The sequence below is a fragment of the Embiotoca jacksoni genome, unplaced genomic scaffold, assembly GCF_022577435.1.
Source record: "Embiotoca jacksoni isolate LCO1_2020_lvr unplaced genomic scaffold, fEmbJac1.0.p SCAF_13, whole genome shotgun sequence".
NCBI lineage: Eukaryota > Metazoa > Chordata > Actinopteri > Embiotocidae > Embiotoca > Embiotoca jacksoni.
In genome coordinates, this window is record NW_027185263.1 from 2,422,347 (window position 1) to 2,444,918 (window position 22,572).

The window sequence follows — 22,572 nt, forward strand, 5'->3', positions numbered from 1 at the left end:
CATAAACGCTGTATTTGTCTGTCTTTTTTTTTGTTGTTGTTTTTTTTCACACTAACATCCACAACTAAACTTCCCAATCTTTTTTCCACTCATTTGTGATGAACTATGTGTAGTCGACACTTTTGTTACGCGTTCGAGTCCCGTTGAACCGACGCCTCGTTATTCAACGCTTAGCGTCCATGTTGAGTCTCTCAGGTAAACTGCCTCACTCACCTGTACAGACTGTAATACAGCGTCTTCACTGGAGATGCACTGATGACCTGACGGATTATTCGGTTTTACTAGGACGGAATCGGTGAACTGATCCAAGTACAAATCAGACAAAAATATTTTCTCTCTTAATAATTTAGTTGTTTGGTCAATAAAACATCCTAAAAAAGAAAAAGAGATATAAATGTTATTTTGGTTTCCCAGAGTCCACCGTTTTAGCTTACTGTTATAAGTGTCCATTTTTTTAAATTTTTGCTTGAAAATTTAACTAAAACAATAAATTATCTGTTAAGAATTCATTTTCTGTAAATCTACGAATTGATTAATTAACAGCTCAAACATTTGTGAAAATGCTCGTTTCTCGTGAATGTTGGATTTTCTGTTGAATTGACTAATCATTTAATTAACATGTGTTTTACACTAACAGTTATAAAACTGCCCTCAATTACAAGTCCGATTAATTAGAGGAATAATAGTCCCAAAAAAACAAAAAAAGGACGGGATACTCTGATTTTAAAGAACGTAGATTTACGAACCTGCACTTTATTGGGTATATTTTTTGAAGCTTGGGCCATCAGCTCTAATAAAGCAAAACAATCACATGACTGCTTGGTGAAATCGCAAATGATAAAGTACTTTGACGCTGCCTGAGCTCCAGTCTGAGTCCCATCAGTGCACCTCTAGTCTGCTCCTGAGCTGCAGTGTTTCATGTGCTCATCTCTCATTGTTTTTTTTTATTTTTGTCTTGTGTCCCATTACATGTGTTTGTCTCACTTTGACCGTGCACCAATGGTTGCTCCACACCAATGGCAAATCGTAACCCCTAAACTAGATGCACGTCCTTGGAGAGCGTGAGCTCTCAGGCCGCGCAGCCGCGAAAGAAGGTGGAGTCCAGCCTGGAGGGCTCCAGGTGTACCAGTCCCTCGGGTCCACTACAGGTAGGAGCTGGGGGACAAAGACACCCACTGGCCGCCACCGTCTCTCTGGGTGTTTTATGTGGCCATGTTTGTTTATTAAAAAAAAAAAACCCACCTGAAAATACCTGTTTTAACTCCACCTGCAGAATTTCAGTTAAAAAAAAAAAATCTTAAATTAAGTTTGGACATTTTGCGATGATCAAAACCAGCATTTCAATCTTTAGTTAGAAGATCGATTCCCTGTTAAGTTTAAAAGTTACAGTCAGTTAGCGCATTAGCACAAAGGCTAGAAACGGATAACCTGCTGTTTTATAAGTAGTCGGCTTCTATTTGTCTTCATCCACCTGGAAAATTGGAAGTTAAATTAAATTGGCTCCATTTTTGATTTAGAAATTAAAGTTTGTGGCCAAAACAAGAACCCATGAAAAAATAAAATAAAATAATGCCGTCTTGTTGTAAGCTATTAGAGTAAAAAAATAAAACCCAACGTGTCTCCTGTTTACGGAGCAACATTTAAATATTAAGATTAAAAAATGTTGTGTTGCCAAAGTGAGACTTTAGTTGTATGAATATATTTAATCTCGCTTCACCAAACTTTTCACATTATTTAATCAGTTTGTCTAAAACAGTGAAAACTACCAGTTAGAATTCCCTCAAACGCTCAAAATATTACATTTAGTGTCATTTACGAGAAAAGAAGAGCACCAAATCTTCACGTTTAATACGTATTTTCTAATAAGTGCTTTATGTAAAATCTACCTCACTGTTAATACACAAATATCAATTTAACAAGAGTTTCTCATTTATTTTCTGTTTTAAATACTAATTGTCTGAGCTCATCTTTTTTTTTGTTTTTTTTTGTTTTTACATATTCACCTGTGAGTGCATGTTTTTCTTATTTACACCTCACTAATTCAGCGAAACTATTAAAAAAAAAATGAACAAATACTCAGACGTTTTACTGAAAATCTACCAAACAAACGTTGAAGCGCTGTCGCCTGCAGAGATGAAGGTTTCTGTTAATCCTGTTCCTCCGGCTGTGGTTTATCTTTGTCTGACTGAGCTTCTCTCTCCCCGCTCTTTTGCGTTGTTTTTTTGTCGTTGTGTCTCAGGGCCCGGTGATATACGCCCAGTTGGATCACTCAGGCAGCAAAAACTCGTTCCATAAGATGGAGCCAGTGGTTTACGCCGACATCCGTAAAAACTGAAGAGGAACCAGGGACCAAAGCAAGAAAAAAGTAAAACAAAACACGGTTAAAAAAAAAAAAAAGTACCAGACCTCTTTATCAGCTGCTTCTGGGGAAGGGTGGAAATATTTCAACAGGGACACAATTGGTGTAGTTTCTCTCTCTTCTATTTTTTTTTTTTTTTTTTAAATATTTTGTCCTCTGAAAGCATTAAGCTGTTATATGATAAAGTAATGTCTCCAATGTGCTTTGTTGTAAAGAAGAAAAAAAAAAAACCTCTCTAGATGACACTACATCTCTTTATCTGTTATCTCATCAGCCTTTGAGCTCCAACACGGTGACCAAATTAAAAATAAGAACGCCTCCACAGGAAACCTTCCACAAGTAAATGATATTTTATTTGAACTCCTCGTAGCTTCGTGCCCATCAAAGCAAAATAAAAAGATTCTGCAGGCTGTTGCACCAACTCGAGTTTCACCGTCTCCACTGAAGCTGCTTTTCAAAACATCGTCGCAGCTGTTTTATCCAAATAAAAAGGAAAAAGTGAAGTCGCTAGCGAGCTAAATATTTCAATAAAACAATGCATTGTATGACATGTGACGCAGCTTTGTTACGCTGCACGACTGACTTCGCCTCACCGCGGCCGTACGAGCAGCTGGTTCGATCATAAAAATGGAAGAAAAATGTTCCCGTCTGTCACAAACATTACAAAATGAGAACGGTGCCCTCGTCCGGTCCGACAAATAGCGACTACACGGTCTGCAACGTCTTTCTAACGTTTCCACCTCAACGACAGCTCGCCAGGAATGACAGACGAAGATTATGATGTGCAGTTTTTTCGTCCAGACGAGATGTTGACCAAAAAACAAAAAGGGAAAAGCAGCGTTACTTTGTGCAGCTCTACTCTGAACGGAAGCAAAAAAAAGAATAAAAACAACAGAATATGGACCGAATATCTGGGAGTACAGAAAGAAGTGTGACTTTGCAGTGTCAGAAAATCGCATATAAAACGTCTTGAATACAAGTAAAAACAGTTTGTAATGATTATTGATGTTCTGTATATAATTTTTTTTTTTTTTTTTATTACCATTGAATTGCAACAATTTGATCAGATTTGATTTATATCCAACCTTCATCCTTTAGCACTATAAAAAATATACACTATAAAAAACTATACACTATAAAAAACTATAAAATGATATGAAATATCGACGCAATCGCCTGCAGAAGCTCCGCCCCCCCCTCTTGCTCGCCCCCTCCGCCTGGCACTTCTATAATGATTTTGTTTTGTAGAGGCGTATAAAATGTAGAGTTCGCTGATTTTTATTTTTTATTATTTGGATGTTTTTTTTTTTTTTTATTACATCGCCTTCAGTAAACTTTGCATGCAGTCGTGGTGACATCGACGAACTAAAGTTCGGTACTCCACAGCTAGTTTTTCAGCAGAAGAAGCCGTCTGACGTTGTATTACTGTGAATGCTTCAGTTCTCTGTGAAAGTTCTGGCATGTTGTTGTGGTACCTTTTTCAAAGGCAGCGGGGGGGCGGGGGGGGGGGATTTTCACGACAGTGGAACATACGGTATCTTCCAGTTGTTGTTTTTTTTAAATTTTAAAATTTTGGACGCTCTTGAGAAAAGTCAATCGAAGCACTTGATGCAACCAAGGTTTGTGTTCTCCTTCACAGCCTGAGAGGCCTTTCTGTTCTCCGGCTTGACTCCAATCTGAGAGTCATCACTTCACTTCTGTTCTGTTTTTTGAAATATGCATGTTAAAACTGAAATGTTCTATTGAGGTAAAATATCTCCTTTTATTAAAAAAAAAAAGCTAAAAAAACACAGGAGATGTCATTTGTTGAACAAAATAGACTCTAAATACACTGTTTGCATGTAATTTACTAACATGATTATTATTATGAAAATACCCATCCTTTTTTTTTTTTTTTTTTTTAATCTATGTATTATGTAAAGCTTTGTTTTTTTTTTATTTTCTTCCAAACTAGTGGGCCAAATATCTGATATCAGCAGGTTTATTTTGTTTTGTTCAGATGCTTTTAAGCTTTAAATCCATTCCAAAATGATTTCCTTTTTGTCTTAAAGCATTTAAAAGCCAAATTTATGTTTATAATTTCTGTCTGTCGACGGTTCGTTCGCCTATCGGAGTGAGAATATTTGTGTTGGAACCCGTCTACATGCTTTTCAGCTTCAGCTTGTGATTCACGAATGCAGTAAATTTCCACGCTGACCAGTGTTTGTACATATTTCTTGCTCATCATGTAAGATAATAGTGCTGTTTACTGTAACTCATTCCAGTGTGGTGTGGTGTGGATGTCTTTCCAGAGAAGGACGCTCGTTTTTTTTTGTTTTTTTTTGCTGTAGAGGTCTCGAGAGTTGGCGGCATGCTTTTACGTTTTTCACTTTTCTTGTCTTAATTATTTGCCGCCGGGCCGTACGGGGGCAGTGCCTGCAGGAAGTGTGTCCGAGTCCGTCACGTTAAAACGTCCTGAATTAAGCCGGTTAAAAACTCGTATTAATGTGACGTTTATTGAGCTTCAAGCCCGCGTTGGTTTCGATCAGACCGCCGCTGTGTATGTAGTGAAAAGGTGCTTTTATTTTAGAAATATATGGACAATTACTACAGATTTCTTTTTTTTCTTTCTGGTCAAAAAGCATAAATCCTTCCGCAACGTGAAGGATCTGCTTCTGTGCAGTTTTAAAGTTGAGTCTGGATCCTTTAGAGAATTTTTTTTCTAGAGGAGTTTTGCAAGTAAATGAACGGAAGAGGCAACATAAGATTTAATTCCCTTTTTATAATGAGAGAAAGCTTATTTAAAAAATAAATAGGTGAAGTCTCCCTTTAAAAGTCGAAGACGTAGAATATTAAGCTGGACGAGTTTATTGTAAACCTCTGACCAAAGCAGGTTTGATTGTATTTACGTGAATGTCACCGATAATGTAGATTTGTATTATATGGACCGAACGAGCCTTAAAGTGTGTAAAAAAAATAAATAACTGTAATTAAACCAGCACAGGAAAAAGTAAATATAACACACATCACAAATATTTAGCATTAAAATGCATATTCAGTAGATGATAAATGGAAAATAAAGAGACCAAATGCTGCCTTCAGGCAACGTCAGCAGAATGTGAAAACGATTAATTTCATTATTTATTCATCTGTTGATTATTCTCTTGATTAATCGATGAGCTGTTTGGTTTTTAAAATGTCGTCCCAATTTTTTTGTTTTGGTTGCGACCAACAGTCCACAAATAAAACATATTCAGTTTATTATCACTGAGGATGAAAACAAATACTAGAAAATATAAAGATTCTAAAATCAGATCATTTTTACATTGTTCGCTTAAAAAAAAAAAAAGTTCTAAATATTTTTTGCTCATCGATTAATCGCCTTATAGTTGCAGCTCTAAAACGGTTTCGAACCGATAAAATGAGCCGAATTAATTGTAAAAAATTGGGTTCATTTTCAACGTGCGTTTGCGGCTGTTCTGCAGTTTGTTGACGCGTCTAGAAATTTTCCTCTAAACTCCCGAGGCCGAACGTTTATTTCCACTCAGCTCCTCATGATTCAGCACATTAATCACTGCGAAGGGTGTAAAACACGGATGTCGTCCACTAAAGGGAAGCGTGACAGAAGTAACGTGTTCGTAAACGGATGCGGGTCACCACGCGACGGAAAGTGGGCGGGGTCACGCGACGGAAGGTGGGCGGGGTCACGGGACGGAAGGTGGGCGGGGTCACGTGACATTCACCGCAGGGGACATGGTTTGAGTCTGGGAGGACAGAGCTTTATCTTTTGTGTTGTTGTTTTTTCTTACTAAAGCACGTGACACTAATGTGCTTCCCTCTAGTGGACGTGTGTGTGTATTACAAGCTTTTCCAGGTTGTGTAATTGGAGTTAAAAAAAAAAAACCAGGAATCTTAATTCAGTCCACTTTGAGGTGGCTGTGACTTCGCACACTGCCGGCACTGTTTAATCTTCCATCCGCACCGTTCCGGTCTCCTCTGTTGGTTTCTGTTGTTTATAATGTTTACCTGTTTGCAGCATGCCTTGGCCAAAACAAACAAACAAACAAAAAAAACCAACCATGTTATGATACAGAGAAACCGTAAACTGCTGGTCGCTTCGCTCCTGATCGTGACTCGTCGCAGTGTTTTTCGTGCTGTTGTAGAAATTGTGATGTAAACTATAAATTATGAAAGACTTTCCAATTCGACCGAGCTGGGTCGCAGGGTCGCAACGTCGGCTCACGGCGAGTCTTAAAAGTGCGTGCGTAGTGTTTTTTCGATGGTAAATAGTTGTGTGTTATTTGAGAGTTGTTTGGTATGTTATGTTGTAAAATCTGCACTAAAGTCTTGCATATCAAAGACAACAAAATGCCCTGTGATTATTTTTGTCTTTTTTTTGTTTTGTTTTGTTTTGTTTGTTCTCATTCATCTCTGAATGACTTTGGCCTCCGTTTAACGTCTTTAAAACTGGAATGTTGTACATTTAGTGCCTTTTACATTTCATCAGCTAACTTGAACATCTGCTCGAAATAGAAAAGATAAGATTCATTTATTTTCCTTTTATTGTTTGTATTTTTTTATACACATAATATCGCCTCTGTATCCACTGTTCAAATTTTATATAAAACCTATTCCTGGCCAATTACCCACGTGTTTGATCTGATTATTTACTTTGTATTTAATGCGATTTTTTTGTTTTTTCCTTCCTTTTGAAGATGCAGACTAAATCATCATCATTGGTCGGTAAAGTATTTGGCTAATTTGCTTTATTACAAACAATGCAACTTATGAAAGTGCCGGTAAGAATTTGATGTTAATATTTTGAGCCATAAGTGCATTTTTCCTTTTCTTCGTCTTGACAGAAAAACTACGGAAGTAAAAATACAGATACTACAAATGCAAAAACAATACTCCCTTTAAACTCTACTGCAAATTAGAAACAGCAAAACATCAAAGTGAAAGTTTAAAAATGTATGTTTTCTGCATGTATTTTTGATTTTGATCATTAACAACAACAAAAAAGATAAAATAATGACCATTTAAGACATAAATTCAAACATTTATGGAAATAAAAGAATATAAATATTACTATCAGAATGCAGTTAATGTACCAAAAATCCTTATGCAGTACTGTGTATATATAGATATATATTATATAGTTGGATTATAGTGACGCGTTCATGTGTAAAAATCAAGTAACGTTTAAGTAAAGCTTTTAAAATAAATGTACTGTAGAAATAGTCCATCTTTAGAAATTAGAATAAAATGGAAAAACTGAAGTACAGAACTTTGTTTTTTTTTATTCTGTCACTGCATCTAAACATTTTTCACTCCATTAACTTTATGCTTTTCCTCTCTCCCGTAGTTTTGTGCTTTTTTTTGTTGTTTTCTGCAGGTATTTCCAGAGCTGCGTGTTTGTGGCCCCACCAGCTGACCAGGTGACTGATTTGATTTGATTTATTTTGCACAAACTAAAAACGCGCACAAGAAGATTTATTTACAAAATAATAAAAATAAAAAATTAAGTGCAGTGCAGCGAGAGGCAAAAAACTCTTAAAAAGCTTATTTGAAGCTTGTTAAAAGCTTACAGTTATAGAAAATACAAAGTTTACATGCAGAAATAATTTGCTATGTAAAAAGTAATGGAAACAAATAACAACAGAATATAAGATGCAATAATCACAGCGTATTAAAAACAAAGAAATGCTGCCCTGTCATAGTGTGACCAGCAGGGGGCGGAGTCCACCTTAGTGAGCTGCACATCCTTTACACAATGAATGACTGATTGATGTCCTGGAATAACATCCTGCTGATCTTCCAGGGGAAAAAAACCGGACCCCCCCCCCCCCCCCCCCCCCCCCCCCCGAAAAGATGCTACACACACCCATTGACATCATCATCATCATCATCATCATCATATCATCATTATTATTATTATCGGCATCACCATCAGTGATGAATGGTGACGTGGAAAGAGAAACGAAAACTCTGGGAATCCCGGTGACAACCCCCCAAGGAAGGAAAGCATCATGTGGCGTGTGTGTGTGTGTGTGTGTGATAAAAGATGGTGAAGAGTGAACAGATGGTGAATATGAAACCAAACGTGTTACAACACGCTGCAAGACAACAGACCAGGTTAGTCTTCTTATTTTTCTTCTTCTTCTTCTTCCCTCTTCTTCTTCTTCTGTTTTTTGTTTTTTTTACTTGATGTAGGTTCATTTTCTGTTGTTTGTGAGTGTCGCACCTGTTTTACTTCTGCACGTCAGTAACGGAGTACATTAATACTCAAATACTTCCTAAATTTCAGAAGTAAATGTTTCACTTTTTAAATTTTACACCCAAAAAAAAAAAAAAAAAAAATCAACCTGAACGAGCACTTTGTTGTAGATTAAATGTTCCTCTTTGAAAGCAGCATATGACATCCCTCACTCAAGACCCACCTGCTTGTCTTTTTTTCTGGAGCTTTCAGGCGTATCAATCCGTCTTCTTCATTGGAGACGCAACTGTTTGTAGATTTTTTTTTAAATTTTATGGCATTCATTTTTTTGTTGTTTATGGTAAAACATTAAACGTCAAAGTTCCTCCTCGACCTCGGAAGGTAACGTCAACAACTCAAAGTCGACTTACTTTTACCAGAGCTTTCAACCTGATGACTCTGTCTTCATCAGTGGAGATGGTTTTTCTTTCTTCTTCTTCTTTTTTTTTTTTTTTTAAACCATCCAAAGCTTTTAAATAAAATATTTAAGAAACACAATACTACAGTAAAAGTAAGACCAAGACAGATATTGCATGTACCAACTGTAATCTCTAAATCATCGATGATGCGTACAAATAGAAATAAAAATTTAGCAACAACAATAGTCACAAATAAAAAAATCCAGATTACAGATTGAACAGAATTAGTCATAAAGAAGAAATACTTTCGAGGTTGTCCCTAATCGCACCCATCAATGATATATTTTATTATATGTGTCTGGGCTTGTTGTCCTGATGCAAGATGAATTTGGGACCAATGAGACGCCTCCCTGATGGTGTTAGATGAGATGTCGTTCATAAAAACGTCCCGTGGAGACGGACAGTAAACGCTGTCCAAACCTGTGAAAACGCTTTATGAGTTTAGAAAAAAAAAAAAAAAGTCCCTTAAAACTTGTTGGATTATCTGAAAAATACAGAATCATGAAGCTGAAAACCTCTTAACTCCTTTCAATTTTGGTGCTTTTGAGACGCATGGTTTCTACAGGACAATAATTTTACTTTGATGTGAAGAAACAGGCCGCAGACGCAATACCTTCAAAATAAAAGCTCACTTTCTCTGTTTTAACTGAATAAAACAACGACTTTTATTTCCGTCAGGCACTGAGCACATATTTATTTTAAATAAAATTGCTAAGTCATCGAGTGTCCCACAAACATGGTTCAGATATCGACAGATTCTAAACAATCTCCTCTACGTGATTATGAAAAGATATTTCTACTATTATATAGTGAGATACATGTAAAAACAGAACAATGTCATAACACTTGACTTTTGTTTTCCCTTGATATATAAAGACTAATATAAAAAAATCTCAAAGTATTACCAAATGAAATGATGGAAGATTTGGATAGCCTAGACTGTCCTCAAAAAAAACAAGCTATGGCATGAACGGTTGGCTCCTGTAATGACCAAGATGTGAACTTAAAAGGGAAGATAGTGAAATCACCCTGGAAAGAACCGAGGGTTCACCGGGCCAGAAGTTTAACGCGTTGCTCAAGAGCACTCAGACGGAGGAGAAGGGTTTCCTCCCATCCAGCCGAGATGTGCAGACAGTCGTTCCAAAGTGATGGTCTGTATATGCACGCTGGTCTTACTCACGATAATTACAGCCGTGTTTGTTTACAGTGCGGCGAACCAGAGAAACGGCCACATGACAAATCCCACTTTCTCCCACAGCGGTGAGAGAAAAAAAAAAAAAAAACGTGTGATCTTTTTCTTTCTTTTTTCAAACACACCAACTCGCCTCTTTTTTTTTTTTCTTATGTTTTCAATCTGAATCCATCGATAACTGCTGCTGACGTTTGTTTTTCTTCTCCGTGTGCCGGGTGGAGATTTGAAGCATCGAAAACTGGTCTCATACCCATGAAAGGTTGCTTTTTTTAAAGGAATTCAGAGAGAGCTGGAGTCAGATTACATTAAAATACCCCAAATTCCAAATGGACTTTGGTATGCGGGAACATCCAAAAGGTTTCTTAAGGAAATCATCCAACTTTAGGATTAATAGATGGAAGTAGAAAGGGGGGGGGGGTAGGGGGGGCTGTGTCTCCTTGAAGTGGAGCGTAAAAACTGGACTTCCCAACCCCCCTTATATGGCGCTTCCCTGAGAGCAGTGGGAGGGACGGGGGGGTGGGGGGGGGGATGCAGGATATTCTCACAGGATGTGATGGCTGGACAGCAGCCGGGGGAGCCGAGCGATGCGGAGGGGAAGGAGTCAGCTGAGAGGAGCCTTTTCTCGCTATCGATCTGCGAGTGGGTGTGTGAGGATGTGAAATGAACACGGTCAGGAGGCGCCGCGAGGATTAGTCATCAGCAGAGAGCGAGGTAAAACCATCAGATTTATCAGAAGTCTTGAAGTTGTTGTTGGAGTTTGTTCACTTCGGTGTGAGTTGTCGTAGTGAAGGAAGTACTCGGATCCTTTTAATAAAGCAATGTAAAAAAAAAATAGTCTTAAGTAGGTAAAAGTACACACGTCTAACCTTGCAGGGAATTAATTCAGGTCATACTGCTGTTTGTTGACATTGTAATGTTAGTGAAAGATCTAAATACTTTTTCCACAAACTTTTTGCAAACATATTTTTTGTATTACCAGCCCTGAAAAGTACAAAAATAAATAAAAAATGTAACGTCAGAGGACAGGATATGTGCAGTTTAAGAGGCTGGAAAAGTTTGCATTGATGTCATGTAAACAGGATGTTCAACTACAAACTGAAAAAAATAGGACTTTGTTAAGCAGAATCTTTGAAGAACAAATCAGAAAATCAGTCTGGAGGCTGTGATACCGCCAAAATAAAAGCCTCCTGCTTTACATCAACACAGTACAATCATCCACTGAAGTACCAGAAAAAAAAAGTACTTTTTTTTAATGTACTTTATATACAGCTAGGTAGTTTGGTTCAGTGCTTCACAGCCTGAGGTCGAGCCCCTTCAAAGGGTCACAAGTTAAATCTGATTGGTCGTGAGCTCAGTGATAAAGAAGGAAAAACTGATGCACAAATCTGTATTAATTTTTGGGACTTTGATTCTGAAACATTGGATGAATTTGACCTTTTTTGGGCCTCAAACATGGTTTTATTAGAAAATATTTATCTGAAACTGTAGCTGCCAAATCAATTTTTTTCCCCTCTGAAACGTGCTGGAGACGAAGTGTAAAGTGGAAAAACTCCGGTTGTTTGAGATGTAGAGGAAGAGTGTTGACGTTTCTGTCTGCAGATTAAAGACCTTGATGTTTTATCAGACTGTAAATGTTTAAACTTGATCAAATTTGACTGTCGGGAGGCTTAAAAAAAAAAAAAGAAGCCATGCAGCCTTTGATTTGAATCTCCTTGCAAATTGACGCGAGAGTCGGACGTTCGTGTGCTTTTCCTGAACTCAGACATTCGCTCACAAACATCACATGACGGCGGCTGTGATTCTTTAATTGAATTTGCTGTTTTGCACAGAATCATGTCTGTGAATGTCGGGTGGAGATTTTACACAAACTAAACTAAACTTTCTACCATTTTTGTATTCATTTTTTTTTCCAACCCTAAATTACTTTAATAGTCTCACTCATCACTCCCACGTCGTCGGCCGTGATGCAAGCGTACATGTTGTTGAGTTTGAGTTCACGGGTAACCTATCAGGAAATTATTTCAATGCAGAAATTGTAAAAGGATGAGTCACAAAACCGTCTGTCTCAAAACAATAACTGACAGTTTGCAGAGATACTGAGCAACCTTTCATATGTTTAGTCATGCCTCTTTGGCACCAGCCAGCTAAAAATAGCATATAAAGCAGCAGAAAAAAAAAAAAGTCCCCTTTCTTTATTTTCAATCTCAAAATGTCAGCGTCATGGGTCAGCGTGTCACACAGTGGGTCGGGCCCGCAGCTTCCCTCTTCCTTCCCTCCGCTGCGCATATCACCTCCAGAAATGCTTCCTGCATTTGTGTGTGTGTGTGTGTCTGACCTGTGTGTGTGTGTGTGTGTGTGTGCTCTGGATCTCTGCAGCACCATGGTCACCTTCCAGCTGTTCTTCCTGCTGTTTGTCAGCTGCACGGCGGTGGCATCCGCACGTCCGCCCCGACACCTCCCTCCCTGCCAAGTCGTAAGTAAAGCCAGAGACCCTTAAATCAGTTTTGGGGCTCGTTCTTTTCACATTTACATTTAGATAAATCCCAAATATGCGTGGAATTTGTATCATCTGTTGTCAGTTTGTTTTTATTTCTTTAAAATGAAGGCTCCTGATCCTTCAGGTGCTCCAGGCATTTTTCAGACCAGCTACAGGCAGAGAGTTTATTTACAAGATTGTGACCCGAGCAGAACTGATGTATTAGTTTAAACTCTAACTGCAGACCTTGATATCTGACCGGTGGTGTGTAAAGTACCTCATCTGAGTAAAAGTACAGATATGTTACCAGGAGATAAAGAAAAAAGAAGTCTCCTGTTTTAAAAATGACTTGACTAAAAGTCTTAAAGTGTCTGAAAGTTATTCTACTTAACGTATCAAAAGTAATTTTTTGATATTAAAAGGTACCCAAGTATTGAAAGTAAAGTCAAAATTTGGAGAAATATGAAGTTTATTCTTTTAAAACAACAGTGTAAAACTTGTTGAAGCGGAGTTTGTGTGGCTAGAAGTGAAAATTAGGATTAATGTCGAGTCTATCATCTGCATGTCAAATTGCTTTTGATTTTATTTTGTAGTAATGAAGAGTAAAAGTATATTACATTTTTTAAGTTCTATTTAAGAGTTGTGGTGGGGTACAAATGAAATTTGACAATTTGAATATTATCAATAACTGTTTCACATCACTGCTGATATTTGGATGTTGAAATGTTATATCTGGCCTCACTGGAGGACGAATAGTTTTTGTCCCACACGGCAGTAAGATGTGTGATGTCTTAGTTTTCAACTTGTTGTGCAAAAGTTATAGTTTAAATTACACAAAAAATTTGCGTCACTTCCTGCGTAACCGAGGATTTCATTTTTACAAGTTAAAAAGGAACAGAAAACAAGTAGAAAAGCTCTACAGGTTGAGTCACAACAGAAGTGTGACTGAAGACTTTTGCAGACTGAGTGACGCAGCATTTTCAGATAGATCGAATCAAATTAAACACACGGAGGAGGAATTAAAGACGAAAGCATCGGATTCGGTTTCAAATCATCTTTTCTAAAAATAGCTCGATACTGAAACTTAAAGCGCGTCACCTTTCTTTAATGTGGTTCAAAAGTTTCACCTGCACGGATGCCAGAGTAAAAGCCTCATTCAAAAATCTTTCAAAAAGAATCATTACACCCTCCATATTGTATAAATTCTGCTGATATGAGTAAATACAAGGATAGGTTTGTAGTTTTTCAAGCCTATTATAAAAGGGTATGATCGGAGATGTGATATTTTTATATTATCATTTCTGCCACAAAAACCCACAAACAGTTTCGACACGTCTGAACACTTACATTTTTCTCAACTTTACACTTATATATTTTTCTTCTTCTTAAAAAAAAAAAAAAAAAAGCTCTGTCATTTCCTGAGGCAGCTGATCGCCGTAGTTTTTTTTTTTAACAAATGTTTTTTCAAACTAGAGATATCACTGATTTAAAAAAAATAAAAAAATAAAAAAAATCAATGATACTCTCTTGGGAATGTGCCTGATACGTTCCTAGTGTATTATCCGAAATGTTTTGCCCTCCGGTAGTTCACCAATAAATCACAGGGTTTGTTTACAGCACAGCTTGTAAGCAACAATGAATGCCCCTCTCACAATACCGCAAATATGCCAAGAAGCTAAATGCACTCCGGCTCGGAGAGAAAGCAGAAAGGGAGACGGTTTTATGGGCTGCTTTTGGACACTCGCGGCCAGATGGCTTCAATTATAAACTACACTTACTAACTTAAATATTCAAATCTACTGCAGGAAAAGGAAGAGAACATGACTAAGCTGCTGGTAATAAAGGTGTTGGGGTGTTTTTCTCCTTTTGTTGAGGCGCTTTTTGACAAAAAAAAACCAAAAACAAAACGTCTTTTCTGTTAACTTTTTGAGGTAATTTAAAGTGAAACAATCATAGTTCATCTTTTTTTTTTTTTTTTTATTATTGGATCAACTCCCTGTCGTAAAAACCTCAGAGGACTGTCCTGCTGCCAAGAACATGCCGTAGATACCTTGACTCATAAATCGACCCTCCATGTTCCGCTTCAAACATCGGGCCTGCGTTGTGTCACGGTCCGACGGTTTGGCCGTACGCCGACGTAATCAGACCTTTGTGTTTTGTCTTTGCTCGCAGGTCCAGCTGGATGTGTTTTGCAGCAATCTGAGCCTCAGAGGCGCGCCGGTCAACCTTCCCGACGGCGTCCAAACGCTGGACCTTTCACGGAACCAGGTGCAGAACCTCACCCAGGAAACCCTCGGGTACCACACGGGCTTACGGCACCTCAACCTGCACTCCAACAAGATCCACTTCGTCCAGCCGGGTCTCTTCGAAGACATGACCGATCTCCGAGTCCTGGATCTGTCCAGGAATCACCTGAACGTTTTCGGGCTCTCCAAGATAAGCGTCGGAACTCTCACGGCCGTGGAGTCGCTAGATCTTTCGAACAACGGGCTGTACACCGACATGTCGGACTACTTCCTGGCGGATTCTCCGTCGCTGGCGAACCTTTCTCTGAACGGCAACAGCATCACCAAAATAGCGCAGAACACCTTCAGCGGATCCTTGTCCTTGAGGACAATCAGCCTCCACAACAACGTCATCATGGAGATTGAAGACGGAGCCTTCGACTCCTTAGATCATCTAACGGAACTCGATTTGTCCAAGAACTCCATCACGTGCATCACGGACTTCAATCTCTTCAATTTACGAGTGCTCAATCTCAGCAAGAACAGCATGGAGCTCTTCCACAGCGCTCAGTCCGCCAACTTAAACTATAAACTGCTCTCTCTCGATCTGAGCGAAAACAAAATGCATTACTTTCCTCTTCTGCCGCTGAACAACGTGCTGGAACATCTGGACGTTTCACGAAACCGGCTTCAGAGCATCAACGTCACGGGAAGAACGGAAAAAAAGGCGAACTTGATTTTCAATCACCTGAGATACCTGGACATGAGCTACAACCAACTCAAGAGCATACCGGAGTGTTTCTTTTACTGCATGCGTTCCCTCGAGGTCCTGAACGTGAGTAACAACTGCATCGGCTCGTTTTCCGTCTCCCACCAGGAGGTTCTCAAGAGAGTGAAGATCATCAACCTTGGCCATAACGCGCTGCAGAGTCTGACGTTCGGAGAAAACACCCTGCAGTCGCTGGAGAAGCTCTTCTTGCAGGGAAACGACCTCACAACCCTGGACCACCAAATCCTTCGAAGACTCCCAGGTATCAAACATTTGGAGCTCCAGCAGAACGATCTGGAAATCTGCGTGTCGGAGCCAAACCGGGACGAGCCGACGCACCAGAACAACCAGGATTGTGTTTCCTTCACTTCTGTTCCAAACTTGCGCTTCCTGAACCTCTCCGACAACAATCTCAGGAGTCTCCCTGCGAACGCATTCGCCAACACGCCTCTGAGGTTACTGGACTTGTCCCTGAACCCGGGCTTGGACATGGACAAGGACTCCCTCTCCGGTCTGGAGCGTTCCCTGGTCCACCTCCTCCTGAAGGAGAACAACATTTCCAGTCTGAACACAGACCTGTCGTCGCTGAGGAGCCTCAAACACGTGGACCTGTCCACCAACCAGCTGACCGCTATACCCACGTGGGACAAGGAGTCGTCCATCGAGTCCCTGAACCTGCAGAACAACAACCTGGTCACCCTGGAGCACAGCACCATGCTGACGCTGGAGCGCTCGCTGAAAACCCTCTACATGGGCTCCAACCCTCTGAGCTGCTGCAGCAACGTCGGCTTCCTCCACATGGTGCAGCACTCGGCGGTCGTCGTCCCCGACATCGAGACCGTGACCTGCGTTCACGAGGAATATTCGGAGCCGGTCAACATCGAGAAGGTGACCGAGGAAATGTGCCACGGAGCGAACGGGCCCAACTACACCATCGTTATCATCGTGACCTTCTTGGTCGCGGTGATCGCGTCGGGGCTGCTGGTTAGATACTGCCGCTCGAGGAAGCGAAAGAACAGCAGAAGCTTCAGCGCGTAAATGTGACGGAACGTCACACGTGAAGGAATTTCTTGTTTCCGTACGCGGGACGGTTGAAGGTTTTAATCAGAGACTCGATCTGAAGAATGTGAACGTAGCGTCCGTGGTGCCACCCGAAGACTTCTGAAGGGACGGACTGAAGCTTTATTTCGGGTTTTCCACGACAAAAATCAACCACTGACGGGCAGAGACACCTGTCAATCAAGCAAAACGTTTGCCTTCACATCTCCGACATGAAGAAATGTTCCCGGAGACGAAGTGAAACTCAAACCAGAACTTTTTGCGGAAAGGAGTTTTAAAAGTCAGTTTATTGCAGCATCCTGGTGGTCATTTAAGGAACTGCAGCTTTAGTCTCTCTTCAGACAGAAACTCGAGGCGGATTTAAAAAGTGTGTAATTACATACAAAGAACAACTGAAAGAAACCGACAGGTGTGATTTGAAGTTGCCGGGAATTTCATAAATTGAGGCAAAGCGAGTTCGCGCTCGTTAAAAGGACGGCGAACAGATGGAGGTGAAGATACATCAGCCGCGAGCTAGTTTACAGCTAACGTCTGTAAAGCCGGTACGCACGTTAAAGTCGTAAAAAAACCCGAATCTGTGTAGTTTGCTTGAACACTTTTCAGGCTTAAAGCAGCAGCGTTTCGCGTTTTTCTTGTTTTTTTGGGGTTTTTTTTGCACCAAACCGTGTTCAGTTTATTGAATGTAAAATGAAGAATCAACACTAAAACACGTCCCCGGTGGACGGCAGCATCAACTGACCAGACTGAAAAGCGGCAATAAAATATTACTTCGTAAGTGCTTTGGAAAATACGCTCCTTCGATTTCTATATCGGCGAGTTTTGAAATAATTGATCCCACTCTCTCGTCCGTATGCTAACTGTGAAATTACGACAAGCATCTAATTAGTTAATCTTAACATAAAGCAACCAGCAACTTAGCAACCAGCAACTTAGCAACCAGCAACTTATAGCTTCAGGTGAGCAGGTTTACATTCGGACAAAGCTGCTAGCTGTAGCCTTATGCTAAGCTATGCTAATCATACATTATCACGCAGACATTTCGACCCTGTTTTTTGCATTTATATTTTCTTAAATGTTGTTGTTCTCCTTTAAGGCTTGGATGAGGTTGTTTTTTTTTTTAATTGTTTTGGTTTTTTTTTTAAGTGGCAGATGATAAATCAATGAGACAACAGATGATAAAACAGACCGAAGGAGCGTTAACGCCGAAACAGATGTCTTCACTCGGAGATGTTCGCCGTGTACGAGTGGAATTTCCCTTTAAGCTCAAAATAAACAAGACAACACTACAAAAAAGGTCATAAAACAGAAACGCTCTTTATTCCTCAAGTCGGATGAGATGAAGATTCAAGCTGTGCCTTCAACCTTTACGTAGTTTTGCACTTTAAACTTTCTCTTTTTGTGTGATTGTATCTTTGTTTTTGTTTTTTTGTGACTGACAACACTAAGAACTGAATGATATTTAATATTTAGTATAACAAAAACCATAAGTTGGACATTTTATACAGTGTGCTTTTCATTTTGATCCCAGCCTATAGCGGTGCTCTCTCTGTTAAATATGACCAGTTTAAATATTTTCGATGAAGTTGATGAAAGCACTGGCAGGAATAACTGTGATGCTCTGATATAGGAATACAACATTAGCCGACTGTATGCTTAAAGTTAAACCCAGCGCTGTATCGTAGTGTGCTGCTGTAGGATATACCGGTGCTAGTCCGAAAACAAAATTAGTATTTCATCCTGTCATGTAATTTCACAAACAATAAGTTGTTTTGTACCAAATGAAGGCAATTTTTCTAAATAGTGTGCGTGTAATTTGTTGTATTAATACGCTGTATTCAGTTTTACACTTTATACCGGGGGAAAAAAAAGATATTTCACGCTGAATATATTTATAATGTTTGTGCAGGTTTGACTAGTTTTCCTTTGGTAAGACACATTTGACCGATTGCGGTGCTCTCACGGTTTGACAAAGATTAACACACTTTTTGTTGCTACAGCGAGCAGCCAGTCAGCTTTGCTAAGAGCAAAGACTTGAATCACGAGGAAATGGTTTTACAAAGGTCAAAATAAAAGAAATGTAACTTGTATGTTTGGGAGTTTTAGAAATGTTGGTGAATAGATTTGGTTACCTTTGGCTAGCCGTTTCCCCCTGTTTCTAGTCTTTATGCTAAGCTAAGCTAAAAGCCTGACATGAGACTGGTGTCGATCTTCTGAGCAACAAAGTGAACAACATTATTTCACAAAATGTTAAACTATTCCTTTAAAGCACACAAGCTGCGAAGGATTTAAGTAGATTTATGAGGACACGGTGCTTAATGATATTAAACTGAATGTAATTTTCGAATGCTTGTCTCTTGAATTTTATTGGACAAAATGTTTTACATATTATTTAATTCTTTCTTTATCCAATGTAAGAAACAAAAAGCAAAATATTCATCAATGGTTCTTTTTTCTGCTGATTCATTCACAGCAATACGTGTTAAACAGACTGTCAGAGGGGGAATTATTACAGAGCGGCATTTAAATACATGCAAAAAAAAAAAAGCTTCAAGCTTTCCACCATGAAGTTGCTTTCAGACAGTCAACAAAGAGGTGAATTCCAGCGATAAACTGTTGAATTACAAGCCGTTTTATTTACCTGCAGCTCATGAGGAACATGGCTATCCATTATATTAATAAATATAAATATAACTTCCCCTTAGCTGTCGTAATGCGTCAGCGAGGCTCACAGGTATTTCACAGCAGTTTATATGGAAGCGCTATCGTTTAATCACCAGACATTCAAACTTCTGATGAAACATTCATGTTCTAATCAAAAAATTTCATACAAACTAAACTGGGATTTTGCAAAAAAACACTAACAGATTTCAAAGGCCCACTTTATAGCTCGACATGTGCAGTTTAATTCGTTCCAATGCTGACAAGAAGTCTGATTTAGAGTTCCCATTTCACTGTTTCCTCCCGAGTGTACTTCTGGATTAAGTCTTCGAGATTTGGAGAGTGCTGTTAAAACCTGAGCAGCTTTATCTTGACTGTCTAATGAAACCTTTTTACCCTCAGTGACTCAGAGAGAAACACACAGTTACTGAGGCTAATTTACCGTCCAGGGTGGTACAGGAAGTTGTCTACGGACCGTCCTGTTTTATGTCAAACGGAGGAAAGAAAAAACAGCCTATTTCTCACCGTCGAGACGGAAAGGAGAGTCTCACAGTTGCTTCGTAAAATATTCCGTTAGAAACGGGCTTTTATGTTAATTTTGAAGCACCTCGTTGGTTTATTTTCTAGCACCGGTGCCACTATCAACATGTCTCGGAGTGAATCACACCGTGAAGCTGTTTAAACTCAGAGAAGTGTTTCAATAAGACGTTCCTAACTTGATGTTCAGGAATCCTGTCCAGGAACAATAAATATACTTTTGTTTCATATATTTTTCACTGGTACACAGTTTAGTCTGGAGTGAACACTAAATAAACATCAATAATATTTTATCTGAGAAAGATTTTGAAAAGCTTTGGGTTTTGTTTTTTCAGAATAAATCTGCTGTGGTCAGATTCAAAATTAAGAGTTTGCTTGTTTAACTTGTTGCTCGGCAGAGTTTGGAGTAACAGGAAACCCCAGCAGTCATTTTCATCCGTTGCCGCTGGTATCTGGAACCGTCTAGACTGTGTTTATGTGGCAGAAAATTATGTCTGCTCACTGCTTTAATTATGTCACTCTTCTGCTGTGTGCTGCCAAGTTACATAACTGATGGCTAATTGACTCCTGCTTTTTTTTTTTTTTTTTTTATTAAAAAGCCTTGTGGCATACCATGAAAAAAGAGTATTTACATAATGATTTCCTTTTCTGGTGCCTTGATAGCGCCATCACCCGATAAGGGCTCAAGCGGTGCACTTAGCAAATTTCATCACAATCTGCCTTTTAGATTATTCTGTGTGGAAAGTTGACATTTTGGCCTGAAAGCTGAGGGAAAGTCCGAAATAGAAAGCGGGCATCCTCGAGGGACCGTGAGAGTTCGTGGCAATATGCCCTTTTTAGAGATTGATATTTATTGTCTATGTGGAAAACTGTGGCCTGATGATGATGATGATGATGATGACCATCGTTGTTCAAAAATAAGATTTTCCAGAAAAGCACCTCAGATTTGTCGACACTGTTGACAAGAAAAAGGAGGCCATGATTAATTTCAGCAATAACATACGTTGATGTCATAGACGTGTATGAAATTAGACATCGTTTATGGGTGTAAAAAGTGAAGCCAATCCAGAAGTATATTAAAGTGCAATACCAAAAAGCTGTATTTTCAGAGGCTGAGGGAGGGTGGGGGGGTTGTATCATTGACTTGCCTGTGGTGCAGTCAGGTTACGGCCATTGGTGGGCGGGACGTAGTATCATCGGGTTTCCAATCAGTCAGATCCACCGTTCGCTCCCAACAGAACATCCAAATATGGTCACCGAACTAGTAAAGATGGCGACGGCCAAAATCTGAACTCGAGGCTTCATAACGGCCGTTCACAAACCACTCGATGACGCCACATTGGGCTCCACTTCATTTATGTTTGGGTGTTAAAATCCTCTAGTGGCTGCAGGAATTATGACTCCACGACATTGTTGTAGTGTCACACAGATGGAGGTCAGTGTTGACGGACGGGTCAATAAAACACCAGATTTTTGACACCACGTCCAACTAAACTAAAGTTCTTTCCAGTGCGAGACCACTGCTGAACTCATTGTGAGCCAGTTCACAAAATAATGGCTGAACACAAATTACAACTGACTGAATGACTGAAACACTCAAACCGTTTCCACCTTTATGGTTCCACGTAAGTGATCTACTGGGAGATCAAGTGAGACGACAACACTGCAGCTTCATTTATTTTTCCAGCGCTGCATCAACCCTCCAGGGCAAAGTAAAAAAAAAAAACATAGACACTGGTGAAAGCTGCTGTTCTTTGGGGAGAGGCGGGATTCACGTCCACAAAAGTCCACATGCATGCACCAGATCGTAGCGCCACCCCTCCTCAAATGAAAAGACAAAACAAAAGTTCTGGTGGAGTCCGACCAACTCTCCCAGCTGTGCCATCCCGCCGAGGGGCATCGTTCAAAGACTCTTCTTGTTTTCCTTTTCGTAGAAATTCCACCACGTTTTTTTTTTGTTTATGAGATGAGCAGTGCTAGACTCAGAGGAGGAGGCCGACGGGAAACATTTGTGGTTCCCAAATTGGAAGCAGACCTCGGCCACTTTTCCCTCCCCTCCAAGTCTGGGCGCTGAGTCATGATTGAACCTGTGTTTATCGTAGCTCGATCGTGCCGAAATCAAAAGGACTCGGCTGGAAGTGGAGATCCGATCAAAGCGGGAACAGGTCGCTGATGACCAAACAGAATAGAAAGTGAGAAGAGAAAATGTGTCTGAACATCTGCTGCAAACAAAAACGGGTATGAAGCCCCCTTTCGCTGTAAATAATCTTTACATTACTGTGAAAAATATAATTTACAATTTTGATTAATCTTATTGCTTTCAATAAACCTGAAAAACGACAAAGTTCTCTGTCATGCAAAGTTGAGATTAGACCTAAAATATTTCTGTTATGCTTATTATCATAAGAAGTGATTCATGTTTGACTCTTTATTAGGTCGTAGTTAAAATGTAAACATTTTTACTTTTATCGTTGAATTACAAATTTTTGGGGGTTAAAGTTTGTGGTAGTTTGGACAGAAATCCAAGAACATTTAGACACCCTTTATTTTTTGTTATTTTTGTAGTGTTGTTGACATTTGGTTTGGTATTGGTATAACTGCATTTGCAACGCAAACCTGAAACCCGAAAGCATGTGGCTTACC

General features: G+C 39.5%; 2 protein-coding genes across 5 annotated transcripts in view; both read left to right on the forward strand.

The window, feature by feature from the left end:
* Nucleotides 1-6,983, forward strand: part of mpzl1l (myelin protein zero-like 1 like) — a 16,521-nt gene extending 9,538 nt beyond the window's left edge. The window contains exons 5-6 of the mRNA XM_069145902.1: nucleotides 1,043-1,148; nucleotides 2,240-6,983. Of these exons, the coding sequence (XP_069002003.1) occupies nucleotides 1,043-1,148; nucleotides 2,240-2,335 (202 nt within the window). The 3' untranslated portion in view covers nucleotides 2,336-6,983. The remainder of the gene's footprint in view (nucleotides 1-1,042; nucleotides 1,149-2,239) is intronic.
* A 48-nt stretch (nucleotides 6,984-7,031) lies between these two features.
* On the forward strand, nucleotides 7,032-19,078 carry lrrc32 (leucine rich repeat containing 32). Of its 4 annotated transcripts, none has more exons than XM_069145898.1 (3): nucleotides 7,032-7,776; nucleotides 12,582-12,678; nucleotides 14,854-19,078. In XM_069145898.1, exons 1-3 carry the CDS (start codon nucleotides 7,604-7,606, stop codon nucleotides 16,711-16,713), a joined length of 2,130 nt encoding a protein of 709 aa, XP_069001999.1. In that variant the 5' UTR covers nucleotides 7,032-7,603; the 3' UTR covers nucleotides 16,714-19,078. The 4 variants fall into 4 exon arrangements, with proteins under 4 accessions (XP_069001999.1, XP_069002001.1, XP_069002002.1 ...); XM_069145900.1 differs by lacking the exon at nucleotides 7,032-7,776 and adding an exon at nucleotides 8,236-8,473; XM_069145901.1 differs by lacking the exon at nucleotides 7,032-7,776 and adding an exon at nucleotides 10,768-10,916.
* Nucleotides 19,079-22,572: the final 3,494 nt, after the last annotated feature.

Coding starts and splice junctions, on each gene's coding strand:
- lrrc32 (XM_069145898.1), top strand. CDS start 7,604: ATGGAAAAACTGAAGTACAGAACTTTGTTTTTTTTTATTCTGTCACTG. Junction 7,777..12,581: donor TGGCCCCACCAGCTGACCAG/GTGACTGATTTG, acceptor GGATCTCTGCAG/CACCATGGTCACCTTCCAGC. Junction 12,679..14,853: donor ACCTCCCTCCCTGCCAAGTC/GTAAGTAAAGCC, acceptor CTTTGCTCGCAG/GTCCAGCTGGATGTGTTTTG.